This window comes from Schistocerca serialis, chromosome 10 (genome assembly GCF_023864345.2).
Source record: "Schistocerca serialis cubense isolate TAMUIC-IGC-003099 chromosome 10, iqSchSeri2.2, whole genome shotgun sequence".
NCBI classification, from domain to species: Eukaryota; Metazoa; Arthropoda; class Insecta; order Orthoptera; family Acrididae; genus Schistocerca; species Schistocerca serialis.
The window spans coordinates 188,790,826-188,814,706 of record NC_064647.1 but is presented as its reverse complement, the minus strand read 5'-3'; the positions used below and the strand labels follow the sequence as shown (position 1 = coordinate 188,814,706).

The window sequence follows — 23,881 nt, the reverse complement described above, 5'->3', positions numbered from 1 at the left end:
CTAGTCACACGACATTTATTATTTATTTTTCACTTTGGCTCGTCTGAGACCACATTTGAGATATAAAACAATGGACATAGTCCAAATAAAGAGTATCTCATCTTTCACTTTTGTCGTAAAAATTAAAATTTGATGTTTTATTAATTTAAACTACCTTTATTAAAAATCTTTTATAAAATATCGATAACAAGAATTTATATTTGCAATGAAAACTGCAATTTTGCGTGCAATATGCAATTAGAAAAAAAAGAATGTTCACTTACATAAAAGTGATTATTAGGTATGTATTAATTAGCATTAATTTTACATTTAACAGATGTAGGTATCCCAAATCGTACGAAAACAAGTAAAACTACAGTCAGAATTGAACCAGCGATCCGTGAATTACCTGATTATCATTCTACAACATTTAGCAATTTAAAAACTGACATAACTGTATAAATACAATTCTTAAGAAAATTTCACGACCGATTTTTTTCTGCGAACCTGTAAAAACATTTAGAACAAACTTTCCAACGGTGTTTCACGAGCGTGTTTCCTACGAGGAAGTAGCGTCAGCCATTTTCACACCACGTATTAACAGCGCAACAATCAGAGCACAACGGTACAGAAACTGCGACTGTACACGATTTTTGAAATAAGAAATACAAAACTGAAGCATGTTTAAGAAAAACATTGATGGTTGTTAGTACATTAGAATACCTTGAAGTTTCATTTACCGTAACGTAGTAAATGGAAATGAGCGTTTGGCGTCATTGGCCGGGAGGCCCTTTGCGGGGTAGGTCCGGCCGCCTTGGTCCAGGTCGTATTACATTCGACGCCACACTGGGCGACCTGCGCGCCGGATGGGGATGATACGATGATGAAGACTGAAGACAACACCCAGTCCCTGAGCGGAGAAAACCTCCGACCCAGCCGGGAATCGAACCCGGGCCCGTAGGACGGCAATTCGTCACGCTGACCATTCAGCTGTCAGGGCGGACACCGTAACGTAGTAATAAGCTATGTAATACATAAGTAGGACCTACTTCCAAGAGCGTAACAATACTGATGTACGTGCGCTACGGCTGCTGTAAAATCGTCGCATTTGCCTTCGTGTACATCAGCTTTATTCTTATGATGAACAAAGAGTAGTATTAAATAATCACAGAAACTTTTGGTGGATATAATTCTGTATTCCAAATGTAAAGGGAATTGTAATGTGAGGTCTTAGTACTCGAATGTTTCTTCACCACGTACGTATATTAACTACTCTCTTGACACAGAGGACACTTTCTGAAGTAAAGAATTTATTTAGAGGTAGCAACAGAAATGACTGTGGTTCAGACCTGAGAGAAGACGAAACAGTGGAGAGCGGCCGCGTGGGCAGCTCCAGCGGCGCGATGCCCAGCGAGTCGTCGCTCGCCGTGGTCACTTCCAGGCTGAGGCTGGCTCTGGACGAGGAGCCCTGCAGCACGAAAATTAAGAAAACCTGTAAATTCAAACTCTGTTCATGATGTACACACTCTGTCACCACAGTCTAATACATACAGTCATGACACTCCCTGGTGCCAAAGGTGTTACCGTTTGACAGCTGGAGCTACACTAGCGCTCCAAGCGGTGAGAAAGCAGGCAGTCACATGTATCGTAAGGATAATGTTCGTTTTTAGTTATTTTCTGCCTAATTAACGAAGCACTTATTATGCACTACTGGCCATTAAAACTTCTGCACCACGAAGATGACGTGCTACAGACGTGAAATTTAACCGACAGGAAGAAGATGCTGTGATATGCAAATGATTAGCTTTTCAGAGCATTCACACAAGGTTGGCGCCGGTGGCGACACCTACAACGTGCTGACATGAGGAAAGTTTCCAACCGATTTCTCATGCACAAACAACAGTTGACCGGCGTTTCCTGGTGAAACGTTGTTTTGATGCCTCGTGTAAGGAGGAGAAATGCGTACCACCACGTTTCCGACTTTGATAAAGGTCGGATTGTAACCTATCGCGATTGCGGTTTATCGTATCGCGACATTGCTGCTCGCGTTGATCGAGATCCAATGTCTGTCAGCATAATATGGAATCGGTGGGTTCAGGAGGGTAATACGGAACGCCGTGCTGGATCCCAACGGCGTCGCATCACTAGCACTCGAGATGACAGGCATCTTATTTGCATGGCTGTAACGGATCGTGCAGCCACGTCTCGATCCCTGAGTCAACAGATGGGGACGTTTGCAAGACAACAAATGTGGGCATATCGAACGCCGACTCAAAACATGCCCATATATGGCAATGTCATAGGCACCAGTGACGTCACAGCCGGCAGCTAGCGTATATATGGGCGCACCAACAGCCCACTGGCAGTCATACCACTTGACAATGGCCAAGGAGTACTTGGCCGAAAGCTCGTGTAGTTTTAAGCAATTGACGCGGTTGGAAACCCGAGAACATTTTATTCAGTGTTATCGCCGCGAGGCTGTGCATTCATACATCAGATGGGAGGCTTACTAACACTTGACAGTTCTTACCAGTGAGACCTGCGTTAGCATACAGTAGACTCTCTGTAGTCCGAACTAATTGGGCTAAAGAGCATGTGTCAAACGAACGCTTTCGTAAATAACTTGAAGTGAAATAGGATTGAAGACACGAATAAATATCTTCTGACTATAACTTGATCCAGTTACGCAGACTTTCATACTACTCGGGGTCTAATGGTCTGTTGTACTCTTACATAAAGTGTGAAGTCCCTTCAGACCTAACATTTTCTTCGTTTATGACATGTTTATAATGCTAGGTGTTCTTGCTTCTCTTAGCAATTTTTCTTATCTCTCCGGTCTGAAAATGTACTCAGGAAGCCTACAATCACGCCTCCTTTGTGGAAATGGTCCCACAAAATGTTGCAGTTAGCGAAGATTTGCCGGACGACGAGAAGTGGCGCAGAGTGAACCAGATGTCTATTGCTGCTCCTCTCATTCCGTGTAGGAGATCTTCTCCAACGTGAGAGCTGCATCAAAGAAACGTGACGTCAGCATCGTCCCAAAAACTCCGTCTGAGAAGTCTGAAGAAGAATCAATGCCTATCAAATTCTAGGAACCAGCCACCGGTGGATCCTCCGACAAAAAGATGGTTGGTTGTTTGCTTTGGGGAGTGGACCAAATAGCGAGGTCATACATAGGTCCCCTTAGATTAGGGAAAGAAATTGGCCTTTCAAAGGAACGATCGCGGCATTTGTCTGAATCGATTTAGGGAAATAACGGAAAATCTAAATCAGGATGGCCGGACGCGGGTTTGAACCGTCGCCCTCCCGAAAGCGAGTCCAGTATGCTATACACTGCGGCACCTTGCTCGGTAGACAAAAAGTAAGAAGACCATGTGACGTGAGAGATAAGCAAGTTGTGTGGAAAGAATGAAGCTGAGCATAAACTGGATATGATGAAAGAAAGTGGAACCTTATCTATCTATCTATTATCTATCTACCTACCTATCTATATGTATCTATCTATCGCTTGAGCCTTGTCCCACAGTTATGCAGGATCAGCCATCGTTAATCGGATTTGGCATATTAATGGTTAATAGGTGGCCGGATGCCCTTCCTGCCGACACCCCATACCTCGCAGGACTGAATTAGTGTACCCCAACTGTCTGCATCGAGTGTAATCCATGGAATAGTGTGAATGTGAACAGATGTTTGCGAGCCGTGTAACGGGGGCGCAACATGGGGACCAGCCCAGTATTCACCGAGCGGGATGTGGAAAACCGCCTAAAAACCACATCTAGTCGGATTCAATCCGGGGCCGGCGCGCCTACCCGAGTCCAGGAAGCAGCGCATTAGCACTCTCGGCTACCCTGGAGAGTCAAAGTGGAGCCTTAAAGCCTGCATTCAATTGGACAACGCTAGACACTTATTTATATGCAAATGGAAATTTATTCAGTGCAAGGACAGATGCTTTTGTTGTAAATCTCAGTCCCGCCAGACATATACACAAGAAAATTCGAGAACTGTTCCACTGAGGCAGTCCAGGAACCGGTTACAGGGCAGCCAGGTAGCATTGCTTCAGTGTCTGAACACGATAACAGCACGAGCGGACTTCGACGCGCCTTGTGACAAACAGAGTTACATTCAGGGCTGTGTGACGGGCTGCATGCCGATACGCAGCGAGTAGCAGGAAGGAGTCTCCAACCGTGATCAAATATGGTAATAGAAGAACACTGGCAGCGGCTCAGAGTGTTCGGCGGGCCATATAAATATGAGCACATCAGCACACAAGAAAGAGTAGGACAATGCAGTCTCCATCTCTGTGTCACGTGTCGCCTGACGTCAGGTTATTTGACTAGCCCTCGGTACCAACTGTTGTTAGGGAGATGGGTTTTCAGACCAGCATATGGGCTACTAATGAGACGTTGGGTTGGGAGATAGTTCCAGAAGAGTCTTCAAACGTTATGTAGCAAGTGGGGGCACTTAGAATTTCTACCCTGAATCCTTGAGTATCCTCACCGAGTTCCGCACTGCGACACTTATAGCTTGAATCTAGCACCTGTCAGAGTTCTAGAAGCAGTCCCGAAGGAATTGCGAAAGTCCGTCGGAATGCACGATGGACATGAATGGATCCAGGTTATCAGACAGGATGCTTATGTATGTGTCATCCGTCAGAATCGTATCTAGACCTACAAGGGTCCCATATCACTAAAATTGCACGCGTCCCACACTATTAAAAAGGCGCCACCAGCTTGAACAGTCCCCTACTGACATGCATGGCCCACGGTTCAAATGGTTCAAATGGCTCTGAGCACTATGGGACAACTTCTGAGGTCATCAGTCTCCTAGAACTTAGAACTACTTAAACCTAACTAACATAAGGACATTACACACATCAATGCCCCAGGCAGGATTCGAACCTGTGACCGTAGCGGTCGCGCGGTTCCAGACTGTAGCGCCTAGAACCGCTCGGCCACCCCGGCCGACCAGGGTCCATGGACTCATGAGGTTGTCTCCATACCCGTAACGTCCGTCCGCTCGATACAACTTGAAACGGGACTCGTCCTACCACGTAACATGATTCCAGTCACCAACAATCCAATGTCGGTACTGACGGGGTCAGGCGAGGCGTAAAGCTTTCTGTCGCGCAGTCATCAATGGTAGACGAGTGGGCCCTCGGCTCCGAGAGCCTATATCGATGACGTTTCGCTGAATCGTTCGCACGCTGACACTTGTTAATGGCCCATCACTGAAATCTGCAGCAATTTGCGGAATGGTTGCACTTCTGTCACGTTGAACGATTCTCTTCAGTCGTCATTGGTCCCGTTCTTGCAGGATCTTTCTTCCGGCCGCAGCGATGTTGATGTTTTACCGGAATCCTCATATTGACGGTACACTCGTGAAATGGTCGCACGGGAAAATCCCCATTTCATCCCCTCGGAGATGCTGTGTCCCAACGCTCGTGCGCCGACTATAGCACCACGTTCAAACTCACTCAAATCTTGATAACCTGCCATTGTAGCAGCAGTAACCGATCTAACAACTGCGCCAGAAACTTCGCGTCTAATAAAAGCGTTACCGACCACAGTGCCGTATTCTGCCTGTTTACATACAGGGTGTTTCAAAAATGACCGGTATATTTGAAACGGCAATAAAAACTAAACGAGCAGCGATAGAAATACACCGTTTGTTGCAATATGCTTGGGACAACAGTACATTTTCAGGCAGACAAACTTTCGAAATTACAGTAGTTACAATTTTCAACAACAGATGGCGCTGCGGTCTGGGAAACTCTATAGTACGATATTTTCCACATATCCACCATGCGTAGCAATAATACGGCGTAGTCTCTGAATGAAATTACCCGACACCTTTGACAACGTGTCTGGCGGAATGGCTACACATGCAGATGAGATGCACTGCTTCAGCTGTTCAATTGTTTCTGGATTCTGGCGGTACACCTGGTCTTTCAAGTGTCCCCACAGAAAGAAGTCACAGGGGTTCATGTCTGGCGAATAGGGAGGCCAATCCACGCCGCCTCCTGTATGTTTCGGATAGCCCAAAGCAATCACACGATCATCGAAATATCGAAATATTCATTCAGGAAATTAAAGACGTCGGCCGTGCGATGTGGCCGGGCACCATCTTGCATAAACCACGAGGTGTTCGCAGTGTCGTCTAAGGCAGTTTGTACCGCCACAAATTCACGAAGAATGTCCAGATAGCGTGATGCAGTAATCGTTTCGGATCTGAAAAATGGGCCAATGATTCCTTTGGAAGAAATGGCGGCCCAGACCAGTACTTTTTGAGGATGCAGGGACGATGGGACTGCAACATGGGGCTTTTCGGTTCCCCATATGCGCCAGTTCTGTTTATTGACGAAGCCGTCCAGGTAAAAATAAGCTTCGTCAGTAAACCAAATGCTGCCACATGCATATCGCCATCATCAATCCTGTGCACTATATCGTTAGCGAATGTCTCTCGTGCAGCAATGGTAGCGGCGCTGAGGGGTTGCCGCGTTTGAATTTTGTATGGATAGAGGTGTAAACTCTGGCGCATGAGACGATACGTGGACGTTGGCGTCATTTGGACCGCAGCTGCAACACGGCGAACGGAAACCCGAGGCCGCTGTTGGATCACCTGCTGCACTAGCTGCGCGTTGCCCTCTGTGGTTGCCGTACGCGGTCGCCCTACCTTTCCAGCACGTTCATCCGTCACATTCCCAGTCCGTTGAAATTTTTCAAACAGATCCTTTATTGTATCGCTTTTCGGTCCTTTGGTTACATTAAATCTCCGTTGAAAACTTCGTCTTGTTGCAACAACACTGTGTTCTAGGCGGTGGAATTCCAACACCAGAAAAATCCTCTGTTCTAAGGAATAAACCATGTTGCTACAGCACACTTGCACGTTGTGAACAGCACACGCTTACAGCAGAAAGACGACGTACAGAATGGCGAACCCACAGACTGCGTTGTCTTCTATATCTTTCACATCACTTGCAGCGCCATCTGTTGTTGAAAATTGTAACTACTGTAATTTCGAAAGTTTGTCCGCCTGAAAATGTACTGTTATCCCAAGCATATTGGAACAAACGGTGTATTTCTATCGCTGCTCGTTTAGTTTTTATTGCCGTTTCAAATATACCGGTCATTTTTGAAACACCCTGTATCTCTGTCTTTGAATACGCTTGTCTATACCAGGTTCCTTAGCGCTTCAGTGTATATTGTATTACAAAATTCTTAAATGTCGTATTTTAAAAAGTGAAATAACAATAAAACCAGACGAGACTCAACAAAATGAGGTGAATTACTGAATTCAGCGTGCAAGCAGTATCAAGAATGAGCTTAAAAAGCGACCACAAAAGTGTCGCAGACCTGTGTAATAACAACAAACCGAAATATTAACACATTTTCAAATAATATACGGGACGAACATTTTAAAAAAACGTACAAACTGCTGGGACGCATTACTGACGGAAATGGAGGAGAAAATCTCCGATGAACACGTTTCCGGAAATGCGTCGTTGCCACGGCAGATGGCACTGACGAATGAAATTTTCTCTGACTACGTGCCTTGCGTTCCTCGTGTGTTGTAGGCGGTGTGATTGACGCAGCGAACTAGAAGCAGCAGAGTTGCCCAATGTTAATGTCTGGGACAAGCCGAGATAGTGTTCGTGTACAGCCAAGCAGATGGAAACTGTCAAGATGCAGAGCGGCTGTACCAAAACAATTATCCTCAGAGACACCAACCACATCACAGAACAGTGCAAGCCCTTTATGGGCGTTTGTGTGATCAGACGAACTTGCGGCGAGGTGGTAGACGGTGCGTACACCAGGTTTGGAGGATCGGGTTCTACAAGATATTGAGACGAACCCTAAAAGCTCCAGGCAAGAGGCCCGCCAATATGGCTTAGGCCAAAATACACTCCTGGAAATTGAAATAAGAACACCGTGAATTCATTGTCCCAGGAAGGGGAAACTTTCTTGACACATTCCTGGGGTCAGATACATCACATGATCACACTGACAGAACCACAGGCACATAGACACAGGCAACAGAGCATGCACAATGTCGGCACTAGTACAGTGTATATCCACCTTTCGCAGCAATGCAGGCTGCTATTCTCCCATGGAGACGATCGTAGAGATGCTGGATGTAGTACTGTGGAACGGCTTGCCATGCCATTTCCACCTGGCGCCTCAGTTGGACCAGCGTTCGTGCTGGACGTGCAGACCGCGTGAGACGACGCTTCATCCAGTCCCAAACATGCTCAATGGGGGACAGATCCGGAGATCTTGCTGGCCAGGGTAGTTGACTTACACCTTCTAGAGCACGTTGGGTGGCACGGGATACATGCGGACGTGCATTGTCCTGTTGGAACAGCAAGTTCCCTTGCCGGTCTAGGAATGGTAGAACGATGGGTTCGATGACGGTTTGGATGTACCGTGCACTATTCAGTGTCCCCTCGACGATCACCAGTGGTGTACGGCCAGTGTAGGAGATCGCTCCCCACACCATGATGCCGGGTGTTGGCCCTGTGTGCCTCGGTCGTATGCAGTCCTGATCGTGGCGCTCACCTGCACGGCGCCAAACACGCATACGACCATCATTGGCACCAAGGCAGAAGCAACTCTCATCGCTGAAGACGACACGTCTCCATTCGTCCCTCCATTCACGCCTGTCGCGACACCACTGGAAGCGGGCTGCACGATGTTGGGGCGTGAGCGGAAGACGGCCTAACGGTGTGCGGGACCGTAGCCCAGCTTCATGGAGACGGTTGCGAATGGTCCTCGCCGATACCCCAGGAGCAACAGTGTCCATAATTTGCTGGGAAGTGGCGGTGCGGTCGCCTACGGCACTGCGTAGGATCCTACGGTCTTGGCGTGCATCCGTGCGTCGCTGCGGTCCGGTCCCAGGTCGACGGGCACGTGCACCTTCCGCCGACCACTGGCGACAACATCGATGTACTGTGGAGACCTCACGCCCCACGTGTTGAGCAATTCGGCGGTACGTCCACCCGGCCTCCCGCATGCCCACTATACGCCCTCGCTCAAAGTCCGCCAACTGCACATACGGTTCACGTCCACGCTGTCGCGGCATGCTACCAGTGTTAAAGACTGCGATGGAGCTCCGTATGCCACGGCAAACTGGCTGACACTGACGGCGGCGGTGCACAAATGCTGCGCAGCTAGCGCCATTCGACGGCCAACACCGCGGTTCCTGGTGTGTCCGCTGTGCCGTGCGTGTGATCATTGCTTGTACAGCCCTCTCGCAGTGTCCGGAGCAAGTATGGTGGGTCTGACACACCGGTGTCAATGTGTTCTTTTTTCCATTTCCAGGAGTGTACGTTATATGTATCCTGCCTGACAACCGCCACTTCCCCTATCAACTGCTATAATGCAAGACAATCAGCAGTGTATTTCCCTCTAAGGGAAGGATTCTGTCTATGGTTTTTGCACCAGACCATCACAATCAAGGGATTTCTGTCACCAGTCCTTTTTACCGATGAAGTAGCCTTTACCAGAACTGGCATCATCAGTCCGTATAATCGTCATCTGTGGGCTGCAGACAGCAGCATCAGCATCAGTTCAACACCAATGTGTGAGCAGGGATTCTTGGCGGCCACATATTTGGAATTGTTATTATTCCACAACGCCTCGACAGAAGAAAGTAACTGGATTTACTGCGGAATACTCTTTTTGGCTGCTCGAGACTGACTTTGGCGATACGACAGGTTATATAGTTTCAGCATAACGGAGCACCACCCCACTTCCGCATTACAGTTCGCCGACACATCGTCACCTTCCCCTGACGTTAGACAGGACACAGAGGCCATGTCAAGTGGCTTGCTAGATCACCGGACTTAAAACCTCTGGATTTTTATCTCTGAGGGCACCTGAACCACTTGCTTACGTGCAGAACATGTTCACGACGTCTGTAGCACTATACGAAGATAGTCCGGAATGTGCAAAAGGGTGAGGCCATTCATAATGCGACTTGTGAAAGCGTGCATTGCATCCCGTGGACGCTACTTAGAACACCTGTTGTGATGTACAGGGTGTTTCAAAAATGACCGGTATATTTGAAACGGCAATAAAAACTAAACGAGCAGCGATAGAAATACACCGTTTGTTGCAATATGCTTGGGACAACAGTACATTTTCAGGCAGACAAACTTTCGAAATTACAGTAGTTACAATTTTCAACAACAGATGGCGCTGCAAGTGATGTGAAAGATATAGAAGACAACGCAGTCTGTGGGTGCGCCATTCTGTACGTCGTCTTTCTGCTGTAAGCGTGTGCTGTTCACAACGTGCAAGTGTGCTGTAGACAACATGGTTTATTCCTTAGAACAGAGGATTTATCTGGTGTTGGAATTCCACCGCCTAGAACACAGTGTTGTTGCAACAAGACGAAGTTTTCAACGGAGGTTTAATGTAACCAAAGGACCGAAAAGCGATACAATAAAGGATCTGTTTGAAAAATTTCAACGGACTGGGAACGTGACAGATGAACGTGCTGGAAAGGTAGGGCGACCGCGTACGGCAACCACAGAGGGCAACGCGCAGCTAGTGCAGCAGGTGATCCAACAGCGGCCTCGGGTTTCCGTTCGCCGTGTTGCAGCTGCGGTCCAAATGACGCCAACGTCCACGTATCGTCTCATGCGCCAGAGTTTACACCTCTATCCATACAAAATTCAAATGCGGCAACCCCTCAGCGCCACTACCATTGCTGCACGAGAGACATTCGCTAACGATATAGTGCACAGGATTGATGACGGCGATATGCATGTGGGCAGCGTTTGGTTTACTGACGAAGCTTATTTTTACCTGGACGGCTTCGTCAATAAACAGAACTGGCGCATATGGGGAACTGAAAAGCCCCATGTTGCAGTCCCATCGTCCCTGCATCCTCAAAAAGGACTGGTCTGGGCCGCCATTTCTTCCAAAGGAATCATTGGCTCATTTTTCAGATCCGAAGCGATTACTGCATCACGCTATCTGGACATTCTTCGTGAATTTGTGGCGGTACAAACTGCGTTAGGCGACACTGCGAACACCTCGTGGTTTATGCAAGATGGTGCCCGGCCACATCGCACGGCCGACGTCTTTAATTTCCTGAATGAATATTTCGGTGATCGTGTGATTGCTTTGGGCTATCCGAAACATACAGGAGGCGGCGTGGCCTCCCTATTCGCCAGACATGAATCGCTGTGACTTCTTTCTGTGGGGACACTTGAAAGACCAGGTGTACCGCCAGAATCCAGAAACAATTGAAGAGCTGAAGCAGTACATCTCATCTGCATGTGAAGCCATTCCGCCAGACACGTTGTCAAAGGTTTCGGGTAATTTCATTCAGAGACTACGCCATATTATTGCTACGCATGGTGGATATGTGGAAAATATCGTACTATAGAGTTTACCAGACCGCAGCGCCATCTGTTGTTGAAAATTGTAACTACTGTAATTTCGAAAGTTTGTCTGCCTGAAAATGTACTGTTGTCCCAAGCATATTGCAACAAACGGTGTATTTCTATCGCTGCTCGTTTAGTTTTTATTGCCGTTTCAAATATACCGGTCATTTTTGAATACCCTGTAGATTCAATACAGCTCTATACTGTGTTCCGGGACGATTTGTTGAGGTTGCATGCACACCGTCCATTTGTGGACACATGTTCATAGGACTCTTTCTTCCTCCACTCCAGTGAGGAATCCGTCCCTGCAGTTTGTTGTTTTTATTAATGTTCATCCTACATACAACATTGGCAATGGCCTTGCCGCAGTGGATACACCGGTTCCCGTGAGATCACCGAAGTTAAGCGCTGTCGGGAGTGGCCGGCACTTGGATGGGTGACCATCCAGCCGCCATGCGCTGTTGCCATTTTTCGGGGTGCACTCAGCCTCGTGATGCCAATTGAGGAGCTACTCGACCGAATAGTAGCTGCTCCTGTCAAAGAAAACCATCATAACGACCGGGAGAGCGGTGTGTTGACCACACGCCCCTCATATCCGCATCCTCAACTGAGGATGACACGGCGGTCGGATGGTCCCGATGGGCCAGTTGTGGCCTGAAGACGGAGTGCTACATAAAACATTAATTAATGAGAGAATAGGCACACTGAACACAGAGAGCACCACAACCAGGTCAGGCAGAGGCAGAGGATACGTACGGCGGTGCTGGAGCGGTGGTCCCTGGAGAGGCCGAGGCCGAGCGCGCTCTGGGCCAGGTGGTTCCTCAGGAGCTCCAGCTGCGCGTTGCACTTCTGGTTCTGCTCGCGCAGGTGCTGGTTCTGCTCCTCCAGCTGAAACAAGCACCCAGTTTACGACTGCCAACACCATCTGCATGTACGTGTGTGTCTGTGTTCCAGAGCAGCTCTCAAATGCCTACAGCAGTTTCAACCACACTTCTTGCATTTATCTGGAAAAGTATACTGTTGTAGTAACACACTGATTATAGTGAGGATGTCAACCAAATTTGGTGACATATGACTTTGTATGCGCAAAAAAAAAAAAAAAGAAAAAAGTGAGGATATGAAACCTCTAGCTGTACTAGGGATAGGGTGAGGTGTCGGAAGAGGTTGACATCTAAGCATAACTCTGGAAAACACACACACACCACAAACACACACACACACACATGTATGTAGGGTGTTTCACAAGTAACGTTACACACTTCTAGAGCTTCTAGAGGGGACTTAGTACACCAAGTTTTACATGCAAATCCATGTCCGGAAATGTCATCCAACGATGCTACAGAGAGTCAGAATTATAGGTGTCGGCGCCTGTAAATGTATGCATATAAACGGCGATTCCGTGATGATGTGACAAAGTTTCAAGAATGATGGAGATGAGTACATGTTTCAATCTGAGATAAGGGTGCGTGGTCAGAAACGAACGAGTCTAAAGTTACAAGTGAAAATCATTCTGATACCTCTGAGAGAGAAATAAGTGTACCGGTACTGTTGTTATTAAGCTGGTTTGGTTGGTAACTTTACCAGGTGGTACTATGGAGCAAGACAAGAAACAATTTCCAGTAAATATGAGCTCTAAAACGTGTGAGCACTTGTTCATCTTCGCTACTGTGTAACACATCTCTATTGCACAAGTGCTCACAGCTTGTACGGTATGCAATTTAAGAGCCAATATTTATTAGACATTTTTTCTTGTTTTGATCCATACCGCCACTCTGAAGGTTGCCTATCCTACAACAGTATCAGTACGTGTATTCCACTGTCAGAGGTATCAGAATGCTTTTCGCTTATAACTTTTGGGTGGTACGTTTCCAATACAGGGGCCCTTGCCCCAAATGAATGCATTTATACTTTTTCATCATACTATAAAATTTATAACACGGAATCATCCTGTATACACACATAGATTTACAGTCACTGGCGCCTATAACTTTAATACTCTGTAGCGTCGTTGAATGATGTTTCCGGACCTGGGCTCCAATGTAAAACTTGATCTCCTAAGCCCCTCTACAATTTCTACACGTGTGTAACATGAATTGTGAATCATTCTGTATATGTATATCCACTTTTTTTGTATACAGATTACAGTGAGTTAGTGCAATAATGCAATGTATGAACTTTTAAAAAGCATAAGTATGCTAAGTTTGGTTTTACACTAGAGAGCTTTCGTTACTTTTCCTATCTAATGTACGAGATGCAACAATAAAGTAATGAGACTGAGTTTCTTTGCAGGAGGTGGCAACCCTGCAAGCTTGCGTAGGCACAATATCTTTGACCTTGGTCTATAAGCTGCTTCTAGTCCAAGCGGCACATCGATGCAATTGATCAGTCGTGAGTTGTGCTGTAATAAGTTAACACGTATTTGTGTCTCTCGTCACGGAAATGGAACCGCATAATACGGCGCAACGGTATGCCATTTCTTTTTGCGTTAACTTGGGCGAAAACGCGACAACTTTCGGTAAGCTTCAGAAGGCTTTTGGAGAGGAAGTTACGTCAAGAGCTCAAATTTATCGTTGGCATAAATGTTTAGTGAAGGCAGAACGAATATTGAAGATGAGGACCGCAGTGGACGTCCATCAACCTCACAGACGGATGTCAACTTGGCCAGGGTGCGTGAACTCGTACGACCTGATCGAAGATTATCCGTGAAAATGATTGCACAAGAACTGAACATCAATCAAGACACGGTTCATCTGATAATAACTGAAGATCTTGGCATGAGAAAGATTTGTGCAAAAATGTTCCCCAAAAATCTCACACCACAACAGCGAGAAACACGCAAAAATGAGGCAGTCGATCAGTTAGGGCAAACGGAAATCAATCCAGAATTGTTCAGCCGTGTTATCACTGGTAATGAAAGCTGGTTTTTTTCAGTACGATCCAGAGACAAAACGCCAAAGTTCGCAATGGTGCTCAAAGGGATCACCCGGACCAAAAAAAGCTCGCATGTCAAAGTCAAAAGTGAAATGTATGCTTGTGTGCTTCTTTGATTCCAAGGGAATTGTTCGTAAAGAGTGGGTGCCTCCTGGACAAACAGTTAACCAATACCACTACAAAGAAATTTTAGAAGTCAAGAAGCTAGGGAACTTATTTAGACAGTAATTACGACTGCATTGTTATAGTGAAGTAATGACACAGTGTTATTGTGTGTACATCTTGCTTGTTAGTTGCATGAGTACATAACGACTTTAAGGCTTACATACTTAGAACATGTACTGCTAATGAGACTTTAATGCAACATTTTGGCTTACGTGAAAAGACATTCTTTATTTAAAGTACTTTCTGAGAGATTACAGATGACTTAGTATTTGGTTTGTTTGACGGCTACACGATTATATCATGATGCTATTAATGAGTGGCACAATTTATATTATTGCTTTTGCGCTGTATCTGTTTTATATCTGCACAGTTTTTCTGTATTCTTCTGTAAAGTAAAGCATGTTTTAGTAGTAACTTTCGTGGTATAGCTACAATGAAACAGCCTTTTCTGTAGCACAACAATACATTGCAGTACAGTACCTTCACCCTGCCCTCCAATGAGCTCTCGCTTGACACTACGGAAGTCGCAAATGACGGTATTTTGGGGTCAGTGGAATGCATGCTGCAGGCACTTCACCCTGCCCTCCAATGAGCTCTCGCTTGACACTACGGAAGTCGCAAATGACGGTGTTTTGGGGTCAGTGGAATGCATGCTGCAGGCATTTGGCTTGGTGCTGTCGCTGAAGTAACCGATTTGTCTCAGTTCGTTGTGTCACTGTGGTGCCGACTGCTACTCAAAGTGCTGCTGCAGATGTAATAAAATGCGCTAGAGCCATACGCCGATCACGACCGTACATTCCTGTGACCACGGGTGCCAGCAATCATGTACTATGGTTACATTTCTGCCAAGTCCTTCTGCAGTGTCACAGAAGGAGCATTTAGCTTCCCAGAGCCCTGTTGCACGTCATCGTTCAAACTCAAGTGAGGTGTTGATAATGCTGTCTTTGTCGCCTTAAAGGCATTCTTCACTATCGTCAATCTCAAAGGTAACTAACACTCACAACCTTAACAACGTGTATTTAAAGCAAACCTGATTTACATCGCCTTAGTGGTGTTACTAGCGCCACTCTTATACGACTGGCGCGAAATCTGAGTAAACATCATCTTTCAGACGTAGACACACGACTACCAACTTTCGTTTATGTTGCGCAACTTGTTCTTAATGTTGCAATTTTTTTCTGTCAGTGTATTTGGAGAATCCATTGGAAGGGAATCATCTAGTAAAATTATTGGTTTGTCTATTTCCTTATTATGTACACAAGGAAATTTCTTATAGGTGTTGGATAAATGAACTGTTAAGAAACAAAGTGTGTCAAACCCATATCGAAGTGTAAGGAAGGCCGATCACCCTGGTATAGTGATGGGAACATCCTGGAACAGGGACCAGTATCCAGGATGTAACTTTTCTGCAGTAGGCCAACGTACGAACAAAATTATTCCTTTTAGGCAAACAACATCAATGAGAGAGTGATTATTGGATGAACAGCAATCGGGAGATGAGGAACAGATGAAAGTGGTAGTTGGTTGGTTTGGGGAGGAAAGGGACTAAGCTGCTGGGTTATCAGTCCCTAAATAGTAGTAATAAGTACTGTGGAAGATAGACAAATAGACATTTATGTAGATCCAGGGGGTGAAATCTATTTGGTGTTGCAACAACTAATAGACTCTATTAAAAATAAAAGTCATTCTCCTATATTACCAGTACCTGAAGTACATGCTTCCGGGATCACTGGGGCTAAAGGCAGAGTAATTAAAGAGGAAACGAGACTGTCATTATGTACAAATACTTTTAGGTTCAGGCAAACTCTACTGGTAGTACCTAATGTAAATTTACATATAGTGTGAGGGATTGATTGGTTGATAACATTTAAAGGAAAGATTTAGACAGGAATCTGCTACATTGGAAACATGAACAGCATCATTAAGGAGTTCCATTTAAGATAAATCACTCACTTAATACAGAATACAAATGTATAAATGTTTATTTAATAGCAAAGCTGAAACTGTCAGTGAGGAAGAAAAAGAAGCAACAAGAGAGATAACAAATGATCTCTTGCATCACAAAGTTTATCAATACCTATTAACAGAGATACAGAAGGAGGAACTACGTAATATTTTGCAAACTTATGTCGTATTTTTGGATAAACTGGGAGTGATTGGAAACTGTGTACCATTTCAAAATTAAAGATAGAGAACTGTTCTTTTGTAAACCATATCCACTCCCCTTCGTTTTAAGAATGGCAATTCAAGGCGAAATACATAAAATAATCGAAAATAATATTACAGAAAGATGTCTTAGCATTCACAGAAATCCATTACTATGTAAACGTAGGCTTCCGCGGCCATTGTCACAGTCAGGCTACACCCTGAGGAAGGCGGCTTGCAATAGTTTCCGAAACGTCGGAATTTTACAGTAGACAATGCGGCCTCAAACCCAGAAGAATTTTATTGACTGAAATCCAATACTAGTTGTAAGAAAAGCTACTGGAGGGGTTAGTGTTAGATGCATGTAACAAAATAAACACACAGATACAGAATGAGATCGACCTTTATGTATCGATGATTTGTTAATAAAGTTTGATCATGGAAGATGTTGTAGTTCAGTGGAATTAAATACTAGCTATTTGCAAGTTTATCTACATGGAGAATCGAGAAAATTTACAGTATTTGTATGTCATGGTAAATAGTGTCAATTTCGAATTTTACTATTTTGGACTGAATATCTCAGTTTTGGCATTTATACCAGTTAATAATACAAGTACTTGAGATTTTGAAAGTATCAGAAATGTGTGAAGAGCACTGGTTTTTGAACATGGTTAAGACTTTAAAGAAATCCTTAGGAAATGACTAGTGAATGCTCACTTCAGAAAGATTCCTGGGACATCTGGTTGGTAAGAACCACAAAATTTAAGGTAGTTGCATTTCTTTCTGGGATTAGCAGAATTTTATCATGGATACATACAAGGACAACCCATAAACGATCCTAGATTGTTATCCTTATTGAATCAGAGATCAAAATGGATACAGGATGAAGGAATATCAGAAACATTTCAAAATATTAAGCTATCCTGGGTGAATGTACCCCTACTGAAATACCCAAGATCAAATGAACCCGTCAGCAAGCAACCATTGCAGCAGAATATGGAATAGCATGTAAATGGGATGCCTAATACAGGAGAATATAATACAACTTTTTTGCGAGATGTAGCTTAAATAAACACGACCTAATCTACACAGCAACTGAAAAAAAATTACTTGCAATTACATAGAATATTAAAAAATTTCAAACATTAGTTTGTGGGGTCTAAAAGATTCATTTAAATGGACCATCAAGCTCTAGCATTCTTAATGGAGAGTCGAGTGTTCTACATCTACATCTACATTTATACTCCGCAAGCCACCCAACGGTGTGTGGCGGAGGGCACTTTACGTGCCACTGTCATTACCTCCCTTTCCTGTTCCAGTCGCGTATGGTTCGCGGGAAGAACGACTGTCTGAAAGCCTCCGGGCGCGCTCTAATCTCTCTAATTTTACATTCGTGATCTTCTCGGGAGGTATAAGTAGGGGAAAGCAATATATTCGATACCTCATCCAGAAACGCACCCTCTCGAAACCTGGCGAGCAAGCTACACCGCGATGCAGAGCGCCTCTCTTGCAGAGTCTGCCACTTGGGTTTATTAAACATCTCCGTAACGCTATCACGGTTACCAAATAACCCTGTGACGAAACGCGCCGCTCTTCGTTGGATCTTCTCTATCTCCTCCGTCAAACCGATCTGGTACGGATCCCACACTGATGAGCAATTCTCAAGTATAGGTCGAACGAGTGTTTTGTAAGCCACCTCCTTTGTTGATGGACTACATTTTCTAAGCACTCTCCCAATGAATCTCAACCTGGTACCCGCCTTACCAACAATTAATTTTATATGATCATTCCACTTCAAATCGTTCCGCACGCATACTCCCAGATATTTTACAGAAGTAACTGCTACCAGTGTTTGTTCCGCTATCATATAATCATATAATAAAGGATCCTTCTTTCTATGTATTCGCAATACATTGCATTTGTCTATGTTAAGGGACAGTTGCCACTCACTGCACCAAGTGCCTATCCGCTGCAGATCTTCCTGCATTTCGCTACAATTTTCTAATGCTGCAACTTCTCTGTATACTACAGCATCATCCGCGAAAAGCCGCATGGAAATTCCGACACTATCTACTAAGTCATTTATATATATTGTGAAAAGCAATGGTCCCATAACACTCCCCTGTGGCACGCCAGAGGTTACTTTAACGTCTGTAGACGTCTCTCCATTGATAACACCATGCTGTGTTTGCTAAAAACTCTTCAATCGAGCCACACAGCTGGTCTGATATTCCGTAGGCTCTTACTTTGTTTATCAGGCGACAGTGCGGACTGTATCGAACGCCTTCCGGAAGTCAAGAAAAATAGCATCTACCTGGGAGCCTGTATCTAATATTTTCTGGGTCTCATGAACAAATAAAGCGAGTTGGGTCTCACACGATCGCTGTTTCCGGAATCCATGTTGATTCCTACATAGTAGATTCTGGGTTTCCAAAAACGACATGATACTCCAGCAAAAAACATGTTCTAAAATTCTACAACAGATCGACGTCAGAGATATAGGTCTATAGTTTTGCGCATCTGCTTGACGACCCTTCTTGAAGACTGGGACTACCTGTGCTCTTTTCCAATCATTTGAAACCCTCCGTTCCTCTAGAGACTTGCGGTACACGGCTGTTAGAAGGGGGGGGGGGCAAGTTCTTTCGCGTACTCTGTGTAGAATCGAATTGGTATCCCGTCAGGTCCAGTGGACTTTCCTCTATTGAGTGATTCCAGTTGCTTTTCTATTCCTTGGACACTTATTTCGATGTCAGCCATTTTTTCGTTTGTGCGAGGATTTAGAGAAGGAACTGCAGTGCGGTCTTCCTCTGTGAAACAGCTTTGGAAAAAGGTGTTTAGTATTTCAGCTTTACGCGTGTCATCCTCTGTCTCAATGCCATCATCATCCCGGAGTGTCTGGATATGCTGTTTCGAGCCACTTACTTATTTAACGTAAGACCAGAACTTCCTAGGATTTTCTGTCAAGTCGGTACATAGAATTTTACTTTCGAATTCACTGAACGCTTCACGCATAGCCTTCCTTACGCTAACTTTGACATCGTTTAGCTTCTGTTTGTCTGAGAGGTTTTGGCTGCGTTTAAACTTGGAGTGAAGCTCTCTTTGCTTTCGCAGTAGTTTCCTAACTTTGTTGTTGTACCACGGTGGGTTTTTCCCGTCCCTCACAGTTTTACTCGGCACGTACCTGTCTAAAACGCATTTTACGATTGCCTTGAACTTTTTCCATAAACACTCAACATTGTCAGTGTCGGAACAGAAATTTTCGTTTTGATCTGTTAGCTAGTCTGAAATCTGCCTTCTATTACTCTTGCTAAACAGATAAACCTTCCTCCCTTTTTTTATATTCCTATTAACTTCCATATTCAGGGATGCTGCAACGGCCTTATGATCACTGATTCCCTGTTCTGCACTTAAAGAGTGGAAAAGTTTGGGTCTGTTTGTTATCAGTAGGTCCAAGATGTTATCTCCACGAGTCGGTTCTCTGTTTAATTGCTCGAGGTAATTTTCGGATAGTGCACTCAGTATAATGTCACTCGATGCTCTGTCCCTACCACCCGTCCTAAACATCTGAGTGTCCCAGTCTATATCTGGTAAATTGAAATCTCCACCTAAGACTATAACATGCTGAGAAAATTTATGTGAAATGTATTCCAAATTTTCTCTCAGTTGTTCTGCCACTAATGCTGCTGAGTCGGGAGGTCGGTAAAAGGAGCCAATTATTAACCTAGCTCGGTTGTTGAGTGTAACCTCCACCCATAATAATTCACAGGAACTATCCACTTCTACTTCACTACAGGATAAACTACTACTAACAGCGACGAACACTCCACCACCGGTTGCATGCAATCTATCCTTTCTAAACACCGTCTGTACCTTTGTAAAAATTTCGGCAGAATTTATCTCTGGCTTAAGCCAGCTTTCTGTGCCTATAACGATTTCAGCTTCGGTGCTTTCTATCAGCGCTTGAAGTTCTGGTACTTTACCAACGCAGCTTCGACAGTTGACAACTACAATACCGATTGCTGCTTGGTCCCCGCATGTCCTGACTTTGCCCCGCACCCGTTGAGGCTGTTGCCCTTTCTGTACTTTCCCAAGGCCATCTAACCTAAAAAACCGCCCAGCCCACGCCACACAACCCCTGCTACCCGTGTAGCCGCTTGTTGCGTGTAGTGGACTCCTGAGCTATCCAGCGAAACCCGAAACCCCCACCACCCTATGGCGCAAGTCGAGGAATCTGCAGCCCACACGGTCGCAGAACCGTCTCAGCCTCTGATTCAGACCCTCCACTCGGCTCTGAACCAAAGGTCCGCAGTCAGTCCTGTCGACGATGCTGCAGATGGTGAGCTCTGGTTTCATCCCGCTAGCGAGACTGGCAGTCTTCACCAAATCAGATAGCCGCCGGAAGCCAGAGAGGATTTCCTCCGATCCATAGCGACACACATCATTGGTGCCGACAAGAGCGACCACCTGCAGATGGGTGCACCCTGTACCCTTCATGGCATCCGGAAGGACCCTTTCCACATCTGGAATGATTCCCCCCGGTATGCACACGGAGTGCACATTGGTTTTCTTCCCCTCTCTTGCTGCCATTTCCCTAAGGGGCCCCATACGCGCCTGACGTTGGAGCTCCCAACTACCAGTAAGCCCACCCTCTGCGACCGCCCGGATCTTGCAGACTGAGGGGCAACCTCTGGAACAGGACAAGCAGCCATGTCAGGCCGAAGATCAGTATCAGCCTGAGACAGAGCCTGAAACCGGTTCGTCAGACAAACTGGAGAGGCCTTCCGTTCAGCCCTCCGGAATGTCTTTCGCCCCCTGCCACACCCTGAGACGACCTTCCACTCTCCCACAGGTGAGGGATCAGCCTCAATGCGGGCAGTATCCCGGGCAACCACAGTCGTAGTTCGATCAGGGGATGCGTGGGACGAGCTGGCCGTCCCCGACAAACCCCCATTCGGACCCCCACAGTGATGCCCATTGGCAACAGCCTCAAGCTGTGTGACCGAAGCCAACACTGCCTGAATCTGGGAGCGAAGGGATGCCAACTCAGCCTGCATCCGAACACGCAGTTGCAGTCCCTATCCATGCTAAAAACTGTTTTGCAAAGAACGTCTGAACTTATCTACAGAGAGCGCAAACAAATCGACAAAATTTAAACGGTTGTTAAAATACAAGATTGCCTAGTAAATGCAATAATGCTGCTACTTGCGCACTGCTGACACTGCTCGGCGGCGAAAGGAGACTACGCGAATTTACACTATTCAGGTACTAAAACGCGATGCTACACTCTCAAATACTATAATACGCCCGAAATTTATGAATTAAACAATGCAAGTACCAAAAACACGCAAAGAAATTAAGAATTAAACTATGTAACAAATGAGTGAGCTAGGAGTATACGACTTGCTGCTGCAGCTGCTTATCCAACGGCGGCAGGGAGCATAGATGGCTATCGTGATGGGTCTCATTCTTGCGAGAATATCATACAGAAATCATTTAAATTAAAGGCTCATAAAATGTAATCCCAGATGCATTATCTAGGCTACCCCTATGTAGGAATGACATGAACTGCACTAGTGAACCAGGGGTGATTTTCACTACACATTCTCTGTCATTAAATTACAATAATGATGAAGTACGAAACCCAGCAACAGCAATGAACCAAGGTATTAAATGGATATCTATGTTAATCATAGAATAAGGAACACTAAACTGACACTACAAACCACAGAGGATAAATCCCTGCGGTTGTAGAAAGTGGATATTCTGTTCTGGAGGGCAAAAGAAGGTAAGTCAATGTGGAGGTTGTGTACTGCCCAAGCAGCAGTGAATGATTTTAATATGATTTATTCACAGAGGCAATGGGCACTATGGTATAAAATTGTATACAGCAGAAAAATAAGAGAAGTCTTAAGCAGCTGTAAAGTGTGACAGAATGTGAAGGGAACTAATGTAGGTGCAACTTTTAAGTTGTAACCCATAATACTTTTGAAGCCAATACACAATTTAACTGCAGCAGATTTCTTAGGTCCACTGCCTCGAAGTTTAAATGGGGTGATGTATATTTTTGTACTAACAGAATGTTGGCCTAAATATATTAAAATTTACCCAATTAAACATGACAATACACCTTCAGTAATACACTGTTTACAAGAGTATTTTTTTTTTAATATAGGAAAACCACAACAACTATTAACCATAATGGCCCACTATTTATCAGGAACAATTTTAAAGACTTGCTCGCATGGGAAGGGGTGAGACATGTGCTATTTCAAAATACCATCTGCAATTCAGTCCGTGTGATAACGTTATGGAAGTCATAGGAAAATTACGCAGGACGTATTGCCCAGGAAGACATACTGCATGGGCGCAACTAATTTCAGAATTTCAAGTAATAATAAATGAGTTGCCCCATGTGGCTACAAAATTATCAACAGTTGAAATTACAGATAAAACTTTCATTGGGGAACCATTACTAAAATTATTTAAATGTTCATCTACACCCAATAAAGATTCAGCTGAAATACAAAAGAGAGTCGAGCAATGTTTGCAAAAAGATGATGATTTAAGAGTACAAGTTAAACAGTTACACATATACTCCAATATTTAGTATAGATGAGTTGATTGTTGTTAAAAATCATCATCATAGTTCAAATATCAAAAATGAAATGTGCCAGGGAAGGCACCAAAGTTGTTCTTCTATGAAGAGCTTGCAAAATTGTCTAAAAGCATATTTGTACATATTGTTGTTACCTTAATGGACTCTTAAAAACATACAGTCTGACTGTAAGACATTCATATGCAATCGATATGTCATCATCTACAATTGTGTATTATAGGCAGTTCATCGAGTTCGAACTATCTTAGTGCGTTATCCCAGTAAATACATCAACAAACAGAAATCTCTTTCACAAACCTTCAACGTGAAAGGAGAAAAAGTCCACTGACAAGACGTGATCCACAGTTAAAAGGGCACTGATTAGATGTACCCTTTCAGCACGAGAAATATGGCGCTGATGATCATACAGTACTACAAGTACTTTGAAGAAAGAACCTATGAAAACCCTACAGATCGACTACTGAGCTGTTTCACCTCTCAACAGATATAATCAGATAACAGCTCAGAAAAACCTACAGTTGGTTACAGAAAACAGTGATTAAAAAGACCATAGTCACCCTTTGTCATAGAAGAAAAGAGTGCAAAACCCGCTCAGTTAGTTAGAAATTAAGAAACAGATGTGGATATCCTCACACTTATTACTGCATGAACAA

The 23,881-nt window shown here is 44.7% G+C and overlaps 1 protein-coding gene across 1 annotated transcript in view; it reads right to left on the bottom strand.

The window, feature by feature from the left end:
* Positions 1 to 23,881, bottom strand: part of LOC126424665 (uncharacterized protein CG43867) — a 448,798-nt gene that overhangs the window by 160,730 nt on the left and 264,187 nt on the right. Inside the window, exons 5-6 of the mRNA XM_050087395.1 lie at positions 12,128 to 12,259; positions 1,329 to 1,447 (exon numbers count right to left, since the gene is read on the bottom strand). Of these exons, the coding sequence (XP_049943352.1) occupies positions 1,329 to 1,447; positions 12,128 to 12,259 (251 nt within the window). The remainder of the gene's footprint in view (positions 1 to 1,328; positions 1,448 to 12,127; positions 12,260 to 23,881) is intronic.